Genomic DNA, 23,965 nt, shown 5'->3' on the forward strand with positions numbered 1-23,965 from the left:
AAAAAATTGATTTCATTCTTTCTAGCCACAAATTAAAACTTGTTTGAAAACATATAGCTTTGGCATTACCCTTCCCCTCTTTATTTAACTGACTAGACAACAGAAGTTAATGGTCTACCTCTAAATCAGATAGCAGCAGTGACCTGTGCTGCTTGAAGGTAATACTAAGTTGTCTGTCAGCTAAATTGAAGGGGGCAGTTATTCAACAGTTAGCTAAATGTAAAAACATTTTTTAAAGAATTTGTTAATGTAAAAGGTTTATTAAATGCAGGATATAAAGGCATAGAAGCTTTAGTAAATGGAGGATATATTCAAACAGGAAATGCTCTGAAGGGGGTAAAAATACTAGTGTGTTAAAACTACAGCTCCTTTATGATCCTGGGTGGAGGGAAATGGCTAATACCTACCAGCATAGGTATTATAGGTTAGAACTTACTTATAAGCTCCTTGAAGGTAGATCTCAAACCTTCTTTACAGTCTTATTACTCTGCATTGTAGCTACCCCATACGGCCACTTCTTCAGCTTGCTTTAATGAACCTTTTCTTAAAATTTAAATTTAAGTTTCTATTAGTACATCTTTGCAGTACATGATGCAAAATTTCATTGTGGAGAGTTGATACGTATACGTAACACATTTTCTTGTTACTTTCCTTTATCTTCTTATCACAACCAAGTTAGCATTGAGACTACCCCTTTAACTCCTTTCAGTCTTGACACGGAGGAAGTCTTTATTTTTAGATTTATTGACATTTTTATTTTCTTTAGATTTAGGCATCGGAGATCTGATTTCTGTGGATGTTAACCATTTGAACATTTGTAAGCCAAAGAAAAAGGATGCTTTTTTGTACCAACGTACTCTGCAGTTCATCCGTGAAACTTTAGCCAAAGACCTTGAAAACTAACTGCTGTCTTCTTCCATTTTCCATGTGAATACATGCAAGAAACCTGGCATGCAAAGTTTGACAGCAGCATGGTCTGGAGTGGTGCAGACAACAGAATGCGGCTGTCCATTCACACACAGGAAAGCACGCACACAGCGTGGTAGTGACAGAAGGAGTGGCTAGAATGGGAAACTCTGGCTTACAGAAATCGCACAGTACCAGGCCTGGTGACTGGAGCAAAGCTGCTGGGGCTCGAGAGGCCCTTTTCTCGCCTAGGAGCCCTGTTGGGCAGCTCGGCTAACTGTGAAAGTGCCACGGAGCAGAGAGAAGAGTGAACTAGAACACAGAAGTGAACACAGAAGTTTCTGGTTTTGCTCTGGGTATCCATGTACTATAAATTTTTAAAAAAACAGTTTAAATTTTTAGTTTTTAACTTTCAGTTAAATCTTTGTCTAACACATTATCACTGATGTTAACTGTTGTCATGCATGGCGGAGTTCCTTACATGTTTTTGTTTTCATGTTGCTGAGAACAAATTTGTTTTTAAATTCTAGCTTACAGTAATTCTTAACAGATCATAGCTACTTATGCTTATCATGTGTCCCAGATAAGGATACAGTAGTTTAATCCATTACTGACCAGAGTATGAAATAAAACTATTACAAGCAGATGTATCATATCAACATTTTCAGATTTTCTTTAGCTGTACCTTTCTTACTCATTTGGAAGTTGTGTTAAAAATCATTTGATGGGCTTTTTAAAAAAAGAGCACTAAGGTATAATTTGAATAGCTTACAATTCACCCTTTAAAAATGTTCAACCCATTGGTTTTTTAGTACAGTCAGTTGTACAACCATTACTACCATTTAGTTTTGGAGTATTTCATTATCCTAAAAAGAAACTCAGCAGTCATTTCCCATGCTTCTGTCCCCAGCCCCTGTTAGCACTGGTCTGCTCTCCTTATCTGTGTATTTACCTTCTCTGTATATTTCATACAAATGGAATCATACAGTATTCTTCACATACTGTTTTCAAGATTCATATATAATGTAGCATGTTCATCCTTTATGACCCAAATTATCCCATTTTATGCTATATTTGTTTATTCACCAGTTGATGGGCATCTAGGTTGTCCTTTTTTTGGCTATCAGGAAGTCGATGCTGCAGTGATCATTTGTGTACAAAGTTAGGCTTTTTTGAATAGATGTTTTTACTTATTTTGGCTGAGTAGAATTGCTGGTCAAATGCTAAGTCTGTGCTTAACATTGTGAAGATGGTGGACTCTGTAGAGTGGGAGTGTCACAGATGAAGATGGAGCCCAGGGCCAGGGATTTAGCCCAGTGGCACCCACTTGTCTTGCAAGGGCAAAGTCCCGAGTTTAATCCCCTGTACTGGGGGCAAGTGGCATGAAGATGGAGCCCAGCATTTGAAGGTAAGCAAGGTTACCAACAAACTCTATCATATCAACTTCTAATTGTTATATAGCCACACAATGAATGACTTATCCACTTGTAGTAAATATGAATGTAGCTAACAATAATGTGCTAGCTAATGGGGTGACATGGGGAGAAGATGTTTGGTAGGTTTGGTACTTTTTCTTTGTCTGTTTTCCACAAACTGTGGTAGACAAACCACAGTAGAAACGACTATACGTTAACTTAATGAAACCCCTGTCCTTAAAATCCTAATATATAACTATCATAGCTGTGTGTTTAACAAAGGCTATAGAGAGATCTATTGCAAAATTACCGTACTTTTTCAGGGAGCCATTTATCATTTTTTTATTGTTAATAAAATGGAAAATCTACCTCCATTTATCAGGCAAATGGATTTTGATGAAGTTTATCAAACTAAGTGAAAATTAACCTAGCAAAACAAAAGTGTAAAATGATGACCAGAGATTCAATCTAAGAGAAACATAATTTTGGATAACAAAATAGTGCTGAACAGGAAAAAGGTACTGACATGGAAACAAATTGAAAACCGAATCAGTCAGCACAATTTCAGAATTAATGTGCAAACAACACATTAAAGACTAGAAATGGGTGAAAATTCTGTTACTACAGGGATACCATGATGGAGGCAGAACTATAATAGATGGAGAAGAAAAATAAAATGCTCAGAGTAATTAGAAGATAATAGCTGGGTGTGGTAGTGCATTCCTGTAATCCTAGCACTCGAGGCTGAGGCAGGAGGGCTGCTATGAGGCCAGCTGGGCTACATAGTGAATTCAAGGCTAACCTGAACTACATAGTGAGACCATGTCTCAAAAAAAAAAAAGGCAATAAAATTATTCAATTATTCAATTATGAACTCAATGGACAGATATTATCAGTATAAACTAAAGGAATAGGGACCCCTGTGCTCCTGACAGTCCTCGCAAGTGCTGGGATTACAGGTCTGCCTGGCAAATCTTATTAAATCAAGATATATAGGGGGAAATAAAATGCTGTATTTCAAAATGCAAACAAAGACCCTTAAAAATACCAAAAACTGTTAGAAACAGTAATGTTGAAAAGAATCATGTACTCAGCTAAGTTGCCCTTGAAATGAGTGCAAAGGTAATAATAGATGTACATACTCAAGCCCGCAAGGACTTGGAAAATACTATTAATTAGTTTTATCCCCTTAGCTTAATTTAAAGTAATATTATATAATTACATATACAGTGCTATCTCGGTTCGTGAACTTAATTCGTTCTACACTTTTGGAGAGGATGCCTGTCGTTGTTCCTACTTATCACCCAATGCAGAGTTTGCAAGCAAAAACAAAATTTTGCCAAATGCTTCTGTTTGCAAACAAAAACATTGAGAACCAAAGTACCACTTTATTTTAATCATCTAGTATTTTACTATAAATAAATACATTTCTAGAATAATGTGCATTTCTGGTACTTACATGTAGTGCTGAATTTTTCAGTGTTTGCTGTTTTGGTTAACAATTATTCTAAAAGTCTGTGGAGAAGTAGAAGTTGTAATTATAGCCATTTTGTTCATTGGTCAGGTTATTGCAACATAACCTAGCATATATCTTAGGAAAACAAAGTTAAGTTGAAAAAGTCATCTTAAAAGTTAGCAGAAGTTTACTTTTAGTGATAGAATGCTAGGTTGTTTGGATCTAACTTCCCAATGTGAAGATAACTAAACTGGGTGAAGTATTTATTATTGATCAAAGTAACAAAAAATGACTGACACACACACACACACACACACACAAAAACCAGAACAATATACTTTAGTTATTCCCTCAATACTGGGACAAAATACCTGACAACCTGCAACTAGGGAGGAAAGGTTTATTTTGGCTCATGTTTCAGTCCATAGTCACTGGTGCCATGGCAGAGGGGCATGGTACAATAGCAGCAGAAAAAGTGAAGGAAGGATCTGGGGAGGGAGACAAACCCTTCTAGGGCACACCTACATAGACCTGCCTCTTCTGAGCAGATCCCACCTCCTAACAGCAAGCCAGCCATTAGCCCCATAATCCAATCACCTTCCAAAAGTGCACATGAGGCTCTTGGGGGATATCTAGATATAAACCCTAACAAGGGACTAGCAGTCAGAACTTCTTTTGCTCAGGGCTGGGGATTTAGCTCAGTGGTGCTGCCGCCTTCCTTGCAAGCACAAGGTCCCGAGTTCAATCCCTGGTACCAAAAAACACTGGAAACTGGACTGTCATCACTTGAAAATGAGATTGGGGTCATCCACTCTCATGCCCTGCCCTACTGATCTAAGGGGACCTGTTCTAGCAAGACTGCTTTGGCCCACAGCACATCACTCTCCAGTCAAAAGTAGGTCCTCACATGGGGGCTACATATTCCTCTTTGTCAACATTCTTGGGACCTACAGTTAAATCTTCATTATTGGCAGTGGGAGTTGGCCAGCCTTTTCATCCCTACATAACAGCTCTCTTAAATTGCTCTTAAGTTCACTCCTGATGCTAGTGACCCATTCCCCTCCTGGAATGGGACCTACTTCTTAAGCTGTGGACAACAGTCATCTTCAAAAACCCTCCTCCCCTTTCTACACAGTCTACCATTCTCCTTCCTCCAGTGCCTTAGCCTGTAAACCTACATAGTCCTTCAAGGGACAGTCCTCATTTGGGTAGGCTCTCAGCCACAATCTCAACTGGACTCCACCTTTGAACAGTAAAGTGTTCTGCTATATTAATGATATGTTAATCTGCAGCCCCTCTCCATAAGACTGCCACTCAGACACTTCTCCTTTCTCTCCTGCAGTTACTGTGCCTCACCTTCCAAGGCATAGTTCAGACCACCATGCAGTATTTGGGGTTTCACCTTACACCCACCTCATAGGCTATTACAACTGATCACAAAGCTCTCATCCAATCAGTTCTAACAAAAACTACTTTTGTTCCTCAGCTTAGCTGGTGTTCTCTGCCTCTGGATCCCCAATTTTAGCATCATAGCCAGACCCCTTTATAATGCTCCCCCGCAAAAAAAAAACCCATACCTTCATGCCCTCCCCAGCTCACGGTATTTTTCACAACTGCCTTCAAACAACTCACTGGTGATCTTAGTCACTTTCCCAATGTTAATCCCCTCCCACAGCCAGCCAATCACTGGTTCATAAATTAAAACTTACCAGGGGCTCAGGATTTAGCTCAGTAGCACTGCACTTGCCTGGCAAGTGCAAGGTCCTGAGTCCCATCCCTGGTACACACCCCCCAAAAAACTTGCCAAGCCCCCAGTGGATGCCAGGTGACATACTATTGTCTCTAACTCCAGACACATAGTAATTGAGATCCAAACACTCCCCACAAAAAAAAACACCTCACAAAAGGCAAAACTCACAGCTCTAACCCATACACTTACCTTGGCTTCTTCAGGGTTTTTCACTATACAAAAATCCCCATTACCAACAAAAGCCACATAAAAATTCAGAGCGTCAGCCACTGTGCCACTAAAAGTGGCTGTCCTCTTACTATCTCATCAAGCCTTAAAGTTCCAACAAATGTAGCTGACAAAACAGCAGAACTCACTGCTCTCACCGAACACCAAAAGACCCCAAATCACTTCATTACTCTTCCTTGTTCCCAGATCTCAGCTGTTAAACTCCACCATTCCTAGTCAGACTTACTACACCTCGCCCCCCTGCATACATGAGCCCTGCCGAGACAACCCACAAGGCTCAGTCCCCTTTCTTCTGGCTCTATTCCTCCCACTTATTCCCTAGATTACTCCCATTCATCTCAGGCCATTTGAGCTCTACTATGAGCTCTCACTGACTCTTCTTCCCCAGCCTTCACACTCATTATTCCCCTCCCCTTCCACCCAGCCTACAGGTCCTCCTCAAAACCCTTAGAAAGGTCACTTTGCATCCAAATGGAAAAGACTATCTACATGGTCCTCCTTACCAATCCCTTTCCCACTGTCCTTTCTACCCTGCCATTATAATCTTAAAACTCAAGCACCTCAGGCTGTTCCGTTCTTTCCTGCAGGTTTTTCGCAGAAAGCTGTTATTCTCTGGCTCCCTGAACTCATGTGCTTTGCCCCTTCCCTCATTATGAGAATATTCTTTCCTCCAATCTCAACTTTGCTCCCAGAAATAATCCCTGGCCTCTGGCTCCAGGACCTTTATCAAGTTCACTCCAACACAGATCACCTTCTTCACCTTCTGCCTCCACTTTCTGTTGATCCAGCCAATGAGTTGCCAATGGCAAACAGTGACTGTCTTGGGCTGTTCAGTTAATTCCTCTCCTGACAGCATTCAGAATAAGCCATTGTTGGCACTGGACCAGCTAGACTAAAAGTTTCCTTTCACCTTTTCTCAGCTCTCCAAGCAGGTTCAGCCTCAGCCCCTGCCCCTGTCCATGCTGACCACTTCAGATCCCAGCCAAAAAACAAAATCCACTGCTCTGATGCACACAGAACTCCTACTGACCCAAACTCAATCCCCACCTTTCTACACTACGCCATCCAGCTTGCCTGAGTGAACTCCCCTTTCACCATTTCTCTACTCTGAGCAGGTATCTGTTGAATTTATTAACCTGCAAGATTAAATCAACTCACTGGCTGCTGTTGTGTCCAAAACTCTCAAAGCCTAGACTTGACTACCACAAAAAAAGTGGGTTCTGTGCCTTTCTCCAGGAGACCTACTGTTTCTTCACCAAAGTCTGGACTCAAGATGTCAAAAGGTTGTGTAATCAAATCGCTGCCCTACAAAATTGGCCTCATCCTGGACCATTCCTGCCAGGCTGACAACTTCCTGGAACTCCTGGCTCATATCCCTTCATGGTCCATTGTTTCAACATTCCTCTTAAATCACATTTGCCCTATGTGTCTAGCTCCATCCAAACACAGATGTCTCAGTTCACTTCTCAAGTGGCCCCTACCAGCCCCACAAATTTGACCCTGCTTAGCCTGACGCAGCTTGATAAGAACCACATCCCTATATGTCTTGTTCTTTATTACCTTTAAAAGCTGAGATGGTAGGTCTGAGCCCTGCTAGTCCCTAGCCACCCAAGTTCCTGAACTTGGAGAACAGTCACAGCCCATTCCTATATCCTGCAGCATCCCCCACGCACTAAAGGGAGAGGAAACAAGCCATTTTCACTAATGAACACATTTGTAAAACTTCTAAGCAAAAATATTGACACACTAAATGTAGAAATATTTAAAAATATATCTGCTGGGCATGAGAGCACGTCTTTAATCCCAGCACCCAGGAAACTGAGGCAGGAGGATCACCATGAGTTCAAGGCCAGCCTGGACTGCATAGTGAGACCTGTCTCAAAAAATGAAAGACAACTGTTCAAGTTGGAGTCATACTAATAATTATACTAAGAATGCAAGTTTTGTTTAGCATTGAGAAGCTGATTAATGTAATTCACTGGGTTAGCATATAAAAGGAAACATCACCGTCACTTTAATATATGCAGAAATATTTTGATAATATTCAATGACCATTTATGAAAAACTGCCAGGAATAGAATTTTATTAATCTAATAAAGGATATCTCAAGAAAAAAAAATATACTTAATGGGGTCAGGGATTTAGCTCAGTGGCACCTTGCCTGCCTGGAAAGCACAAGGTTCCGAGTTCAATCCCTGGTACCACCAAAAAGAAAAAAAAAAAAAAAAAATTAACACACACACACTTAATGGCAAATTACCTTTCCTTTTGGAAACAGGAATAACAGAGGAATGCTATCAACATTTTTATTTAACATTGTATTAAATGTCCTAGCCTGCTCTGCAAGGGAAAGAAAAAATAAGACACAAAAAAATACAAAAATGAGGAGGAAAAAATATCCATTCTTTACGGATTATCATCAACATAATCCAAAAGTATTGATGAATACAATAGTTTATCAACTCCAAGATGCATTTTAAACTTTTAATATTTGTATATCTGACATCTCACAATAGGTGGTTTGTCATAATGTAGTTGGAAGCCTTAAGAACACCTTAAGTTCTTAAGTGGTATCTTATACTTGATGGTATAATACAGTTAAAATACAGTAAATTACTAGTTTTTGAAAGTTTGGCAAGATTGTGATACCGTTGGTATACAAAAAATAGCAAATGAAATTTAAAGAATTGTTAGATATGATCACAGTATTAAGGTTATGAAAAAATGTTAGAGATATTTTTTGAAAGTAGGAATCAAATATAATATTTCAGCAAAGGAAAAAAAAGAACAAAATGTTACTGTTAACCCTTAGGTGATGTATGTATGAGGTTTTAAACTTCCCTAACTTCACGTATACTTAAATTTTTTAATAAAAAATAATTTTGAGAAACATTACTGTAAACCTTAAATGGAGAAAAGTATATTCTGTCCCTGAAGATGCAATATTGTAAAGACATATTCTATTCCATGCAGCCCCATTTGAAAATTCCAAGAGGTCTGTTAAAAAGTGGAAATTGACAAACTGATTTTAAAATTTGTTCAAATGGAGAGGGGAACATAGGAAGGTGGAGGGGGAAAGGGAAGAAGGGACAAGAAAAAAAGGAAAAATGGAAACAGCTTTTGTAAATAAGGGGAAGAGAGGTTGAAGGAAGGTGAGAGGTATGGGAAAAAAAGTAAAAGCAAGATATATCACGTACAGATATAAATTTCCTATGGTGAATGTGATCCTTATGTATATCTAAACTATATCAATTTTAAAAAAGCAAATTCGAGCCAAAAAAAAAAAAGTCAAGATAGTTTTAAAGAAAAAGAACACAGTGGAAAGGCATCTTTACCAGATATCAGAGTTAAATAAAACCATGTCACCTTGGCACAGGGACACACAGGCCATGGGCACAGAAGAGAGAGCCCAGAGGGTCAGAATTCTGGACGGCCATATGAAGACCTCAGGGAAAGCCTCTCTCCAGAAAGGCATTTATTATACTGATTAAAATTAAAGGCCATCAATTGTTCAGTCTAGAGATTCAAAAGCCTTGTAACAAATTGAGAAGCATAGACTTAACAAAATCTCAGCAGTGATGGTGAATGTGAGTTTTCAATGATACAAACAGCCTACTGTGGCACACGTGCCATAGGCTGACCACCACTGATCTAAGGGACCTTGGTAAGAACAGTGGGAGGTGGTCACAATGGAGCTAGACCTAGAGCCTCCACGGTCCCCACACATCTGCCCTGCAGAGAGAACCTGTCCCACGAGGTTACAGAGGAACTGACACTCACTCATAATACTGTATGCTGTGATTAAAATAAAAAAATATAAACATGGACGGGAACAGTTCAAAAATTCAACTTTCACACGGTCACAAACAAAATTTTAAAAGCAGATGTATTTATAGGTCATGTTGTTAGGTCACACGCCAATCAAATTAGAAGTAATGTGAAGATGCAAAAACAACACAGAAGCCGGGCGTGGTGGCGCACGCCTATAATCCCAGCACTCAGGAGGCTGAGGCAGGAGGATCACTGTGAGTTTGAGCCTGGGGCTACATAGTGATCTCCAGGTCAGTCTCAACTATGAAGTAAGATCCTATCTCAAAAAAAAAAGAAAACCCTTCACTGAGAAATTAGTTTCTTAATCCTTTGATAAAATAGAAAATAAAAGCAAAATTTACAGTCTAACAAAACTAATGACAAGGAGACTATTTCATGCCACAACACGTCGGGTATATAATGTTAAGGGTATAATTACAAAAAAAATATATAAATTTAAGTATCTTTATTGTTAAGTATGAAAGACTAAAAAAGTAAGCCCACCACTGCCTTTAAGATTAGGAAAAGAATAAAATTTAAAAATAGAAAAAGGACGCAAAGTTGGAATTAATAAAAATGTTTTTTTAAAAAGTTAAGAGTATATAAATCTCAAAGCTGTTATTGGAAAATCTCAATAAAAGCCTAAGTAAGGAAGCAAGAACAATGGGTAAGGTACTATTGTAATTATCCTTCAGGAAGAAGGTATTAGACACCCCTGCCTCACACCACTGATAAACTATATTTTAGATACTTTGCTATTAATCCAGGAAAAGCCTTTAATCTTAACCACTCTACCACACAGATTTATTTGGGTATCCCACTACCCACCACTTGATTCCCACAGATTAAAGCCTTAGGACCTGAAATTCTTTCCCATCAGCTAACATCCTTTCTAGCTAAATAAATTTACTTTACTTTCCAAAAGCTTATTCCTTCTGCTCTGCAAAAGACAACATCAAGAGAATGAGGTCGGCTACAGAATTAGAGAAAATACTTGCAAAAGATGTATCTTGAGAAAGGACTAAATAGAAAGAACTCTTAAAGTGTAACAATAAGAAAATGAACAATCCAATTAAAAATAGGCTTTGAATAGACATGGCATGTCACCACAGATGGCAAACAAGTATTTGATTTTTTAAGTGTAAAAAAAAATTTTTTTGGAGATGGTCTTGCTGTGCCACTTGGTCTGGCCTTGAACTAAGCAGCTCAGGCTGGCCTCAAACTCATGGTTTAATAATCATTAGTTATTGTAATCCTCAGCCTCTTGAGTGCTGTGATTACAGGCTTGCACCTACACACATTGCACAAACAAGTATTTGAAAAGACATTCGACATCGTGTCATTAGAGAATTTTGTGTTAAAATGAGACACCGTTACATACTTATTAGAATTGTCCAAATCTAGACATACAAGACCAAGTTCTGGAAAAGATGTAGAGCAACAGAACTCTCACTCACTGTTGGTGCGAACACTAAATGGTACAGCCACTTTGGAAAGCAGGGTTTATTTGTTGTGGTGATACTAGGAACTGAATACAGGACCTTTGCACTAAGTTAAATCCCTGACCTTTTAAAAAAAAATTTTTTGGGGGGGGTACCAGGATTGAACTTGGGACATTGTGCTTGCAAGGCAGGCCACCAGAACCACTGAGCTAAATTCCTGACCCAAGAAATATCTATTTTGAAGATAGGGTCTTGCTAAATTGTCCACGCTAGGCTGGAACTTGCTATCTTCCTGTCTCAGCCTCTCAGAGTGCTGGGATTATAAATATGTATCACCACACCTGGTTGGAAGGCAGTTTCTTATCAAATGATAAAACTTGGCAGCAACCAAAATGTCCATCAGTAGTGAATAAACTATAGTACATCCAGGCAATGGAGTATTATTCAGTACTAAAATGAAATGAGGTGTCACCTCATGAAAGATGTGGAGGAAATGTAAATATGTATTTCAAATAAAAGCAGCCACTGCAAGCCTACATACTCTGTGATTTCACCACCATGACATTCTGAAAAGGGCACAACCATAGAGACAATAAAAAATACACGGGGGCTGGGAGGGGATGGGTGGGGGAGGGACGCAAGGCAGAGCACAGGATTTTTAGGGCAACGAGACTGCTCTGTGAGATACTGTGGCAGATCCATTTGTCCAAACCCTTGGAATGCACACCAAGAGTGCAGGAAATGGAAATATGTAAATCATGGCCTTTGGGTGACAATGTCCTATCAGCATTGGCTCAGAGGTTGTGACAAATGTACCATTCAGGTTCATGGAAGCAAGAAGGGGGGCATATGGGAATTTTTTTTTTTTTTCAACTTTGCTGTCAACCTAAAATTGCTCTTAAAAATAAATGTATAAAAGTTAGAAATTCTCAGCATTCTTCTCTCGAATTGTCCTTAACCCTCTGTTGGCAAGCGCTCACTGGCACTATTCTATGGCACTGAGACACAAGCAAACAGTTTGCCTGCGATGAGAGTTTTAAGCTAACTCTCCCCACTACCTTGGAAAGGATGGTTCTGCACCCAGCTGTTTCCTTTCTTTTCATCCAAGCCCGAGTGGTGCACTAAGATTAAGTGAATTCAATGTGTGATGACTAACCATATTTCCTATTTGAGATCAGTATATTCTTATCCATGAAACTCAACAAATAACATTATGATCTATACTTTGTGTATTATCTTAGAACAAACCTGTATAGAACTGGGAGAATAGATATTCCTTCTGCCTCGATAAAGTCACGCACTCAAAGCATGATAGCAATTCAAGGTTTATGTTTGCTCTAAGGTCCTATAGAAGAATTCTAGAATCTTGTAAGTCTTACATTGTAGCATAAAGTTACTGTGTTATGGCAATGCAGTGGTTTCTCCTGAGTAGCTTTCAAGTCAAAATTAGCCCAATTATTACTTTTTGTTTTTCAATTTAATGTGGTTTTTAAAAAAACCCAAAGCCAAAAACTCACACAGATGAATAACTAGCAATTGCATCTCATCCAGAATAGAAGGTGAGCCCAAGATGATATTCCAAACTTCTCTTCATATCTGAAAAGCCCAATTTTGAAAGACAAATATTTAATACATATTCTGTAAAACATGGGTACAAATATCACTTCAGAAATATTGCAGATTTATCATCCCAATAAATAATCTCTGCTGCTTTCCTTCTTCCCCAAAATGACTTCATTATGAAATGAATGCTTTAATAGATTACATTTTGTCCAGGAGGATCTTGTTAAATGTCTTAAACTTCCACAACTTTAAGCTTTTACAGAAATTGCTTGGGTAGATGCCCTAATTTCAATCATATACCCAAACAAATTTTAAAAATAGGTGAGAAGTCTGAGATTTACATTATAAAAGGGATGATATTTAGGGTCAGAGACAGTGTTGAGCTATAAAGCATTGTGCCTAAATACTACGCCGTCAACTGTATCGTGTTACAGAACATTGGTGATCAAACTGCAAGGTCACAGGAAGAAGGCCTGGTGGTGGCAGACAGACCGACCAAAAATAAAAAGCCAGGGGCCTGGGATTTAGCTCAGTGGTACTGTGCCTGCCTCGCAAGCTCAAAGTCCTGAGATTGATCCCTGATACCAAAAAACAAGAAAAGCCACAGAATGAAATCCCCTTATCTTTATGGCAGCTGCTTACAGCCAAAAATCCTCAGCTGACTCTCCTGTTAACTTGGGAAATCTTCAAATTAGTAAGCATTGATTTTAAAAAACAAAGCTATTCTGTTTTCTTGTTTTTAAGAGAAACTGATGTGAGAACCATACCTAGTGCCAATTCAAAATGCAGTCTGTGTTGTTCATTAAATTTGAACATTCATGATGAAATAATACTTATTCTTTTTCAGGCAGTCTTGCTATGTAGTTCAGGTTGGTCTTGAACTTTCAACAATACTCCTGTCTCAGCCTCCTGAGTGCTAGAATTACAGGACTGCATCACTGTGCCAAACAATACTTGCTCAACACTTAATGTTAAACTCACTGTAATTTTCCTGTGACTCACCCTCCCCAAGTCAGTACAGTTCTGTGTGTTAATAATTACTGACAAGTTCTCAAGAGCTACTTGTATTATGAGAGCATATCACATCCTGTTCTCTGTATCATTCATTTTCTTCTTGCTTTCTAGAACAAAGAAACCTACAAATTAGGCCTATTCCCAGCATCGAAAAAAACTTCTGTGGCAGGGACTTCCCCCTGCTTTTGATTAGTTGTTACATATATTTGCTTTCAAACTTACCTCCATTTAAGTAGGAAGAGAGAAAAGAAAGAAAAGAGCACTTGAAGGAAGAAATTTTCAGTTCTCTATTCCTGATTGTACCTGTTAGTTGAGATTCTCCAAGCAGCCCATCTTGCCCCAACTCTTCATTTTTTTTTCTCTAACAAACACAAGAGATGAACATAATCTTTTAAAATACATTAAGTGCCACAGAGGGTACTGATCATCTGAATCTTTTGTAACTCATGAATTATGCATATTATCTCTTTATCTCATTTTTTTCTTTTATCAATTTTCAGATTAAATGAGATACTGTATTTGAATGCCAGATTTAGGTAACGTCATATATCTAGATGAAGGCAGTGAAAATGAATTCTGAAATCCCACAGGTCTGACAGGTAACAATTAGTGGTACATCTCAGGCAAGAAAACTGTGACCATATCATTGATGTTTAGTACTTTGGACAGGAGTCCCCCTAAGTCCCTGAAGGACAATATGGTATCATTCATGAAAGACTCTGAAATAGGGCAGGAGGCGCAAGTTCGCCAATGAACTTATTAGTCAAGATACTATACCTATTTGTTTTTTTTGTTTTTTTTTTTTGAGACAGGGTCTCACTATGTAGTTGAGACTGACCTGGAACGCATCATGTACCCCGGGCTGGTCTCGAACTCACAGTGATCCTCCTGCCTCAGCCCCCCGAGAGCTGGGATTACAGACGTGTGCCACAACGCCCAGTTCAAGATACTATATCCACATCAAGTTGATTCTAGACCTTGTAACATTTTAAAAGTGTACAATAGTACGATGATGCCTTTTTTAATACCTCAATAGGTAAGACATGATGCTGGAAACATGTAGGCAAAATGTATAGGTTAAAAAAAAAAACAAACTCAATAACCATATAGGCAAACTCAGACACTGTGACCTGGGAACCTATATATGGGGCTAAGCACTACATTCTTTCCTGAAGCCACAGCCAGAGAGATGAGGCTAAAACGAATATTCTTCAGATTGTAACAATGAAAATATCATGTACCTGTATGAGGTGTTTTTTTTTTTTTTTTTTTTTTTTTTTTGGTACTGGAATTGAACCCAGGGCCTTGTGTGGCGAGGCAGGCAGTGGAACCACTGTGCTAAAGCCCCAGCTCCTGAATCTGTATCTTTATGGGATATCTAAGAGGAAGAAGAGTCTATGAGACTTTGTTTAATAAGGGTTGGACAGTGGATACGAATTAGATGAAGCACCCCCTGTAACTCAACACGACAGCAATTTATGAGGTAGGAAATGTCTTTAGTGTATTTAAACTGAGGGTGGGCTAGGGTGGAGGGGGTGAAGGGAGGGTAGGGGAATGGGGAAAAAATAAGAACCAAGATACAGCATGTGTAAGGGGACAAGATCCCAGTGATGAATGTCAATGTATGGTATACCGAAAATGTATCAATAAACTTAATGAAAAAAAAAATGAAATAAACTGAGGGTGGGCTAATAGTGTATTTAGAACCCGAAAGTATAGGACCCCAGCTCCCATGGGATTCACACAAAAGCCAGGTTCACATACCTGTAGTCATCCCTCTGTATCCAAAAGGGATTGGTCCCACAGTCCCCTCAGATACCAGAATCCACAGATGTTCTAGTCTTACATAAAACATGCATCGTCTTCGCAGAGAACCTAAGTATCTCCTCCTGTACACATTAAATCATCTTTAGATGACTTATGCCCCCTGATACATGTAGTGTAAGTGCTGCACAAATAGTTATGCTATAATGTCTAGGAATAACGACAAGAAGTCTGTACATGTTCAGTACAGATACAATTGTTTTATTTTTGGTCAGCCGTTGGCTGAATGTGTGAGCGGGGCGTGTGAAGATATGAAAAGCTGACTACATAAATAACCACAATGGCTCAAGGAAATGTAGCCGTCTATAGTCATTTGGTTGACCTAGTTTCTGCTTCTAGCCGACTTTTTAAACCTGGCTTAGCTGGGCATGGTGGTGCATGCCTGTAATCGCAGTTCTCAGGAGTCTGAGGCGGGAGGATCGTTGCTGAGTTCAAGACCAGCCTGAACTACATAGTGAGACCCTGTCTCAAAACAAAAACAAAAACAAGACAAAAAAACTAAACCTGGTTTAAAGTAGGCCAGTAACAGCTGTTAATGTCCCCAACTACTTTTAATGTCATCCTTTACGCATAACCTTCCAGAGGTTCACCAAAGAGCTATTCCCAATCTGTAAAATATGAAGAAAATTAAGAACAAACAAAAACTCACCACATACATAAACTAAATTTAAAATTCACCATAAAGGAGAGAACTTAGACCTCATTAGCTAAAATTCCTTCCTTAAAATCCATACACTGAGTCTAACAGAAGGCTCTCATTCCCTCGAGAACAAACTTAAAATTCACAATCTTAAAGAAAACATATTTTGGTGGCTGAATAATAATCTTATTGGAGAATAGGTACAATATTTGTGTTTTTTTAAGGATAGATGCACAAAAGGTTTTTCACTGTGCCTTTGTTTAAACAGATGTCTTTTTTGACATAGTCAAGCAATGTCTATAGGGAGGAATTCTACAAGGGAGCCTTCAAAGTCCATTGGTCATGTTTTTGCCAGTGGGTCAAACACCTGCAGTGTTGTTCTCTTGTCCTTGTCACTGATGGTCACCCAGTGGCCAAAGGTTTTTCCCCCATGGTCTGAGAGCAGCTGCTCCTTGGTGGCAGAAGTGCTGAGCTGCACTGGGTCTGTCTCTGCCCTCCCAGAGTTTCTGGCTTTGGGGTCCAAAGGGTCAGAACTCTTAGAAAGCCAGGCATTATTCAACAGTTTAGAGTGGTGGAGAAGGCTCCAGAAGGGGTCCTGACAATCACCAAGAAGGGAGGCTCCTTCTGGCTTCATTAGTCTGGGGCCATTAGTTTCAGGGCTTGGGGCAGATGAAGTGCCTAGAAAATCCACTTGTGGGAAGAGAGCGTCAATGTCCAGCTGGGGTCCTGGTGAACAGCTGCCCCCATCACCGCTGGCTGGGAGGCCCTGGAGAAGCTGGCTGCTGCTCTGCAGGTCCTGCAGGTGGAAAGCGGCTGGCGCAGATTTCTTCCTTCTTGGGGGCACCTTGGGCACCACAGATGGGACCTCTGGAGGGGGTAGCATGGTGACTTGTGCCTCGAGAGGGGCTTCATCTGGTCCTGGCTTTCTGATGCTGGGCCTCCTCTCCACATCTTTCCTGGACTGAAATGTTCTTGGCTTGGGAACAGGAGGGACTTGAAGGATGGTCACTGGTGGGGACGTTTCAAGGCTTGTCTCTGGGGGCCCAATTGTAAAATGGACAGGGTGCTGCTCAAACTGTTCTTCCGGTGACATGGGCTGAGAAAGGTTAAGACAGGGTAAATGAGGAGGCAGCACTTGGGATGCCAAGATAGAGACACTCAGTGGTCAGCAGGGGTCAGAGATGGATGAGACAGAGTGGCCATTCTGCCCATTTGTTTTGTTTTGATTTTTTGGTACCGGGATTGAACTCGGGACCTTGAGCTTGTGAGGCAGGCGGCGGAACCACTGCGCGGCGGAACCACTGAGCTAAATCCCTGGCTCCTCTCTGCCCATTGGGGCTGGACAATGTTTGGGATGCCAGAAACGTGATCAGGTAGGAGAAAGCGCAGGGCACACACACACACTGACTGGGAAGACCAGCAAATTTCAGTGAAAGAGGAGTGGGGCCTCAGTAAGTCACTGGAAATAAAGCTGCCTCTGGTACCTTAGGAAATAGAGTTGTAATCTTCCTTTATACAAAGCAAACCTCCCTGAAAACACTTTTTGAGTGGAGGGCTTGGCAGATAATTCACATGCGAGGGTGAAGTGACTTATAGCATTAAGCTAACTGAAGGATTAATGGATGTACTTTGTCCTTGAATCTTTTACATGTAAATATAGAAGAGTGGAGAACTTTACACCCAGGGGCTTCATTTCCTTGGTTTTGATTCAAAATATCCCAAAGAAAACAAGCACACAAGAGAAAGTTAGCTTTTGTATAGAAGTACCCTTCAGTTAGTATTTCAGTATTCCCTTTGGTTCTTTAAGTAACGTGAACAACATGTTCCTTTCTCTACCAGGCTTGTGACCTAACAATTTGCAGCAGGTGGGGAAAATGAATCCATTTCTGTTCTTCGTATTGCGAAGAAAAGACAAAGGAAGTGCAGGAAAGAGGAGGACAAAGAAGGTCCATTTTACAAGAAGGCATGGAAAATGGACAGCTGGCAATTAGCCAACGTGGAGCAAACGCCATCCAGAAAACACAAAGCAAACCCATGAGGCGGGACACTCCAGAGCAACCTCACACTGTCCACAGGTAGAAAGGCAGCAGGCATTCTGCGATGCCCAGGCAGGGATTACCGAGTGTCCCGTTCCTAGAACTGAGATCAAACGGAAGATCCGGATGTGTCTATAGGTGCCAGTCTTTGGGCAGCTACTGTCCTTACAAACTCATGTCTTTGATGCAGTAAGCAAGGCTGAGAAGCTTGAGAGCGAGAGCAAAAAACAATCTGCAAGAAAAGTGGCAAGAAGAGCTGTGGGACCTCCATAGACAGCAGCTGCAGGAGAGCAAGCAAATCTGCTAATGTAGGAACTGGTTATGATTTTTCTAACACACACAAGATCTGTACATGTAAAACCACATGCACAGCACACACAACACACACGAAGGAGATCACTTGGGACCACTTGGGAGAGTGCATCCCACAGTGAGGAAGCACAGTCTCTCCAAGTTTCCTTTATCACAGTGAACCTGTGAAAGTCTTCTTGCTGCTCCTGCTCAGCTGGGGCTAAGATGCAGCAGGCAGGCCAGGGACAAAGTGGCTGTCAGAAGAACTTTTCCTCAAAGATATGGGTGGGACTCAAGACAATGTGTAGAGAAACCAAATTCAACTAGACTTTTACCCATGAGATGTAATTTTAACTAATGGACCATTTGAGTAACTTTGGAGTGAGATGCTCATGCTACTAGGTTCTTACCTTTCCCGTCCTCCTCAAGGTTGGCTTCTTGATGGCAGGAACCCGGGGTGCTGGGCGACAGGGTAGGAGTGGAGGTCCCAGGGAGGGCTCTGGTTTGGAGGATCCTTGGTCCCTCAGGGTCGTGGAATTTACAGCCTCTTCTGGAGTGCCTGGAACATAAAATCCTGTGGCTCAAGTGTGAGGATGAGGCAATCCACTGCATGATTTTGTGATTGTTGTTGTTGTTTTTGTTTGTTTGTTTGAGACAGTCTCACTATGTAGTTGAGACTGACCTGGAACTCACTATGTAGCCCAGGCTGGTCTCAAACTCACAATGATTCTCCAGCCTCAGCCTCTCGAGTACTGGGATTACAGGCATGCGCCACCACGCCTGGCTACACTGCACGATTTAATCTTTGGACAAATTTATATCTTATAGATTCAATGTAATCTTTTTTTCCTAAAACAAAAATCCTTAAGTATTGTCTGGACCAACCAGTTAGGTCCAGCTCCCTCTTTTCAAGCTCATCTTCTCAACAAGGGTGAGGATGTGAGGTCTATGAATGGTCCTGCTGGGAGATCAGTGAGGCCCTGATATACATGCAAAGCTTCCTGCATAGCTACATTTCTCAAGGCAGAAATGCAATGCATCAAAATCCTAATAGGCCCTTGATCAAGGAAATGTTAAGCTAGGATGGTGGAAGATTTCAAACCTCAAACCACTACTAACATCTACATCTCTAGAGCCTTTAAAAAAAAACAGCTTTATTAAAATATGACTCACTTACCATAAAATTCACCCACTTTAAGTGTACCACTCAGTGGCTTTTAATATACTGTATTTGCAAAAGTGCACAGCCACTACCACAATCTATTTCCAGAACACTTCTATTACACCAAAAGAAACCCTGTAACTTGTATCAGTTGCTTCCCATATCTCCTCTTTTTAACCTGCACTCGAATAGCTTTTGGACTCAATGGATTCGCTGATCCTTGACAGTCATGTAAAGAGAATAATAAAGTATGTAGCCTTTTGTGTCTGACTCAGTATAACATTTTCAAAGTTCATCCACGATGTAGCATGTATCAAGTATTTTCTTTTTATGGTTGAATAATATTCCATTGCATAGAGATGCCCTGGTTTAGCCATCAGTCAACAGACAAGTCAACTGTTACATCCAGTTTTTTCCCCCCATTAAATTTATTGGCACATTTAAAGCAAACAATACAGTTACATTTAAAATTGGGTAGTTTTTTTAAATTAAAAAAATCTATAGTGTATAATCCTACACCAGTGTTTTTCAGCCTTCCAACTCATGCTGTCCTTAAATGTTGTTTGAGAATTCCAAGTAGGTTAAGTCCACTGGCTAAAAGCAAATTAGGTGATTGTAACTGCATATGCCTTTGCAAAGGGAATAATCTCACCTCTTTTTACAAAATAGATACTGGTACAAAGCCAAAACCAAAACAACAAATATTAGTTAGCGGTGATGTGAAGGAATGGAGGAGGTACCAAGGCAAAACACGGTAACATGGGTTAAAGTGAAGTAACAGCAATGAAAAATTAACAGGCAGTGAGGTCCCTCTGGCCTCACAAGACAGAATTCATGTATGCTTGCCAGTGAATTACAATGAAGATTTTGTGCCTGAAATAAGAGCACACAACCTAATTACCTCTTTTTAATGGAGCCAGCAGAATGAGTTAATACCTGCAACATTAACCTTTTAAAACATTTTTTCCTTAAAGGCTGCTTAATACTCGTGGGATTATTTTATATACTTATTGAATTTCAAAGAAATAACTACATGGACAATAAATCTAAATAAACAAACTGTTGCAAAAGGGTAGTTTTAATTCTGCCTCCAAAAATGTTATGTTCTTTTCTAGACCACTTTCAGTAAGAGGATGAAAAGGAGTCAGTATTCCTCAGCCAGGCAGGAAAATCCCAAAGCCCACCTACCTCCTCTGGCCTCCAGGAGACATCGGATCGCTGCTTCTGCCTCCTGAGCATTGGTGGTTTTGATCTGCTTGACATTGTAAGGTTTGCTTATTCCAGTTCTAGCTTTGGGCTTGAGGACAGAATTTGGAAGAGAAGTGTATTAACACAGGTAGGAAGACAGCCTTCATGGTACATTCACCACCTTTTGGTCTGCACAGGTAGGGTGGTTGGTATGTGATGCGGGGTGTGGGGAGTCCCATCAAATGGGGACAAAAACACAGAGTCCAACTCACGTCTATCTCTTAAGTCCCTCCTCCCTGGAGCACTCTCATTCCAAGAGGAGTACAGTGATGACCTTTGTCTCCTAAACGAGGTGTTAACAGGTTTTTGCCATGTGGACAAATCTACCTTCTATCTTCAAATCAGCTGGACCGCAGAATCAGAGCCACATCTTTAATGGCCTAGTTGAGTACTGGAATGCTGTACAGATACATTTTCCACCTCACCCTGTGTCTCCGCATCTCTAAGGGCCCACCTTCATCACTGCAGACGACTGGCATCCGACTGACCCCTTCACCTGTGACTGCACGCACTTGCCTGGCCCAGCTCTCCAGTGTCTCTAGTTTCCTGGCCCAGCAGCACTGGGCTTCATGCCCATCTCCTCCTTCCTGAGCCCTCTGTGTCCCCACCCCTGTCTCTGCTATCCTCAAGATGGTTACTCTTGCTGGGCTCCTCTACTCCATTCTTTAGGTCCAGGAGGTCTCTCTTTAGACTCTTCTCTAACTAACCATGACCATCATTTATCTTCTGACTGACCTGAATTTCTCCTGTTCTCCCTACTACCAATCAATGCTCTGTAGAAAAAGGGCAAAAGCCAGACTTAAAAGCAGAGAAACAGAAGCATCTGAACGCCAGCATTTCTGCCTTGCAGGATCCTTGGGATCATTCCTCCAAGCCAGCTTTCTCTAGAACCATTTAGCCTGCAGAGAGGGGCTGCTAATCAGCATAGGGCTGGAATACAGGGAGATCTACTATCCCCTGAGAAGATGCACTCTTGTGTGGCCTCTGGGCTAGGCCCCTTGGGTGTGAAATGCTGACTGGCTTCCTTGGCACTGAACACAGACTCACCGGCTGTTGAGGTGCTCCCGGCAGAGGTTTTGCTGCTTGCAAAATTGAATACTGCCCGTGGGTGCCGGAAGAGATGGACACATCCGAAGCTGACTTCTTCACCATCAAACCAGCTGTAAAACCCAAAGAGGGCAGAGTCTCAGTTATAGCAATGTCACAGCTGGCCTGCCTGCTGCAAGAATCCCCAGGACGTGGCCAAGCAGACAGGCTGTGCGCTGAGGATGGAGTGCTCACAGTGCAGGCCCTTTGACAGGTTCTTCTGGGGCTGGGCACAGCTCAGTAGACAAGCGCCTGCCAAGCATGCATGAGACCCTGGGTTCCACCCCCAGAACCACACCTCCCCACCAAAAAGTTTCTTTTGATTCTCTTGTGGCCTGGCCTTCTAACGTGGATCCTCTGGAGAAGACGGAATTCAGGGAAAATTGAAATCTAACACCCTGGGGGATTCTAATCGAATATAAAAATTGATTTTTTTTTTTTTTTGGTGGTACCAGGGATTGAACTCAGGACCTTACACTTTCCAGGCAGGCATGGTGCCCCTGAGCCATATCCCGGCCCTAAAAATTGATTTTTAAGTGATTTAAAACACTTTTTTAAACACACTACATGTGTAGGGACCTGTCAGCTGGGGCTAGGGTTTGGTCCAAAACTTATCTGGAGGTAGTCAAGTAAATTTTTGAATCTGTTTTCTTTATAGTCCTCTATAAAAATCTTCACAATATGCGATGTATAAATTTTATTTTAGAACAAAATTAAAAAGGAAGTAGGGAGCGGGGGAGGGGATCAAGAGATGGGGAGCAGAGAAGGGATGAATAAAAGAAGCTGGGATGTGTTATGTACAAGGAATGTAAACATTACGTACTGCCAGTATGTACTAAAAGGAAGAGGAGCAAGGAATGGAGGGGCGAGGGGAAGGGAATGTATGGAAAAAAAAAAAAGAATTAAAATGAGTTATATAGGGCTGGGGATTCAGCTCTGTGGTGCTGCCATCTGCCTCACAAGCACAAGGTCCCAAGAGCTTGATTCCTGGTACAGAAAAAAAAGTTATGTACATGTACCAACGTCCCATAAGGAATGTAAATATTAAGTACTATATTACCTGTGCTAATAAACTAAAAAAAAATAAAAATGAATGTGAAATTTATATACCATGTACAGTGGAATACATAGCTTCAGTGTGTCTATGATTTTTATAAATGCATATATACTAAAAAAATAATTTTTTAAAAAATTATTGTAGTACTAGGGATTGAATACGGGAACTTCAGCATGGTAGTAGGCAAGTGCTCTACCACTGAGCTACTTCCCCAAACCTCTTTAAAATGTTTTGTTTTGAAATAGGGTCTCATTTTTCCAGAATGGGTTTGAACTTGTGATTCTCCTGCCTCAGCCTCCCAAATGGCTGAGATTATGAGAGCGCACACCAGCCCAGATACATTTTACATTATATTTTCTTTTGCTTTCTGAGTATAAGTTTGGGAAAGCAAAAGTATGCTTCAAAAAGTTACGTACTTCTTGGTTTGCCGTAGATTTTTATTGGGACGTTAGGCACAGCGAACTCAACTTTCAAAGTCATGGCTTAGGAAAGGTGATATCTGACTAGCACTTTTGACAGGAAGAAGTGAATTATTGTGGTAAAATAGAAACTGACTGAAAAGTGAAGCTTTATTTTCAGGTTATTAAGGCAGGTTTGACAGGATAAGCATTATCTGAGGTGCCAGAAGAAAAGCTACCTCCACATCATGGTATGAGACTCAGGCTAGGGTAGGGCTCATTCTGAGGGCGAGGACTACGGGACAGGAGCTTGTGTACTGTGACTAGGTTAGAGACATGCACAGTAGGGACCTGGACTGACCAGACTCTGGAGCAGCAGGGAGAGAGCTGGGTGCAGTCAAGGAAGGAAAAGCCCACCTCTGACAAACTAGAGAAGTCCCTCAGGAAGCCACAGCCCCAACTTTCAACCCTAAAGGTTTTGGGATGAAGGCAGCTGCAGGAAAAAGCAGAGTTGTATAAGGACTCACTTAATCTGCACGTAAAATGCAGCCACTTCTGATATCAGACACATCCTAGATTTGAGACAAAAAGGAGCCTATGGTGTGGAAAAAGCCTGTTTAATATCCCTTGTTCAGTAGC

General features: G+C 40.8%; 2 protein-coding genes across 5 annotated transcripts in view; one reads left to right on the forward strand and one right to left on the reverse strand.

The window, feature by feature from the left end:
* Nucleotides 1–3,040, forward strand: part of Serac1 (serine active site containing 1) — a 52,098-nt gene extending 49,058 nt beyond the window's left edge. For all 4 annotated transcript variants that reach the window (XM_033763297.1, XM_033763298.1, XM_033763296.1 and 1 more), the window contains one exon: nucleotides 767–3,040. In XM_033763297.1, the coding sequence (XP_033619188.1) occupies nucleotides 767–903 (137 nt within the window). In that variant the 3' untranslated portion in view covers nucleotides 904–3,040. The remainder of the gene's footprint in view (nucleotides 1–766) is intronic.
* Nucleotides 3,041–16,321: 13,281 nt separating this feature from the next.
* The window catches only part of Synj2 (synaptojanin 2), a gene marked incomplete at its 5' end in the record, with an annotated part of 103,431 nt that continues 95,787 nt past the window's right edge, over nucleotides 16,322–23,965 (reverse strand). The window contains 4 exons of the mRNA XM_010625249.1: nucleotides 16,322–17,144; nucleotides 18,786–18,949; nucleotides 20,726–20,834; nucleotides 21,833–21,945. Of these exons, the coding sequence (XP_010623551.1) occupies nucleotides 16,389–17,144; nucleotides 18,786–18,949; nucleotides 20,726–20,834; nucleotides 21,833–21,945 (1,142 nt within the window). The remainder of the gene's footprint in view (nucleotides 17,145–18,785; nucleotides 18,950–20,725; nucleotides 20,835–21,832; nucleotides 21,946–23,965) is intronic.

Source organism: Fukomys damarensis, unplaced genomic scaffold (genome assembly GCF_012274545.1).
Source record: "Fukomys damarensis isolate Sample0158 unplaced genomic scaffold, DMR_v1.0_HiC HiC_scaffold_14, whole genome shotgun sequence".
Taxonomy (NCBI): domain Eukaryota; kingdom Metazoa; phylum Chordata; class Mammalia; order Rodentia; family Bathyergidae; genus Fukomys; species Fukomys damarensis.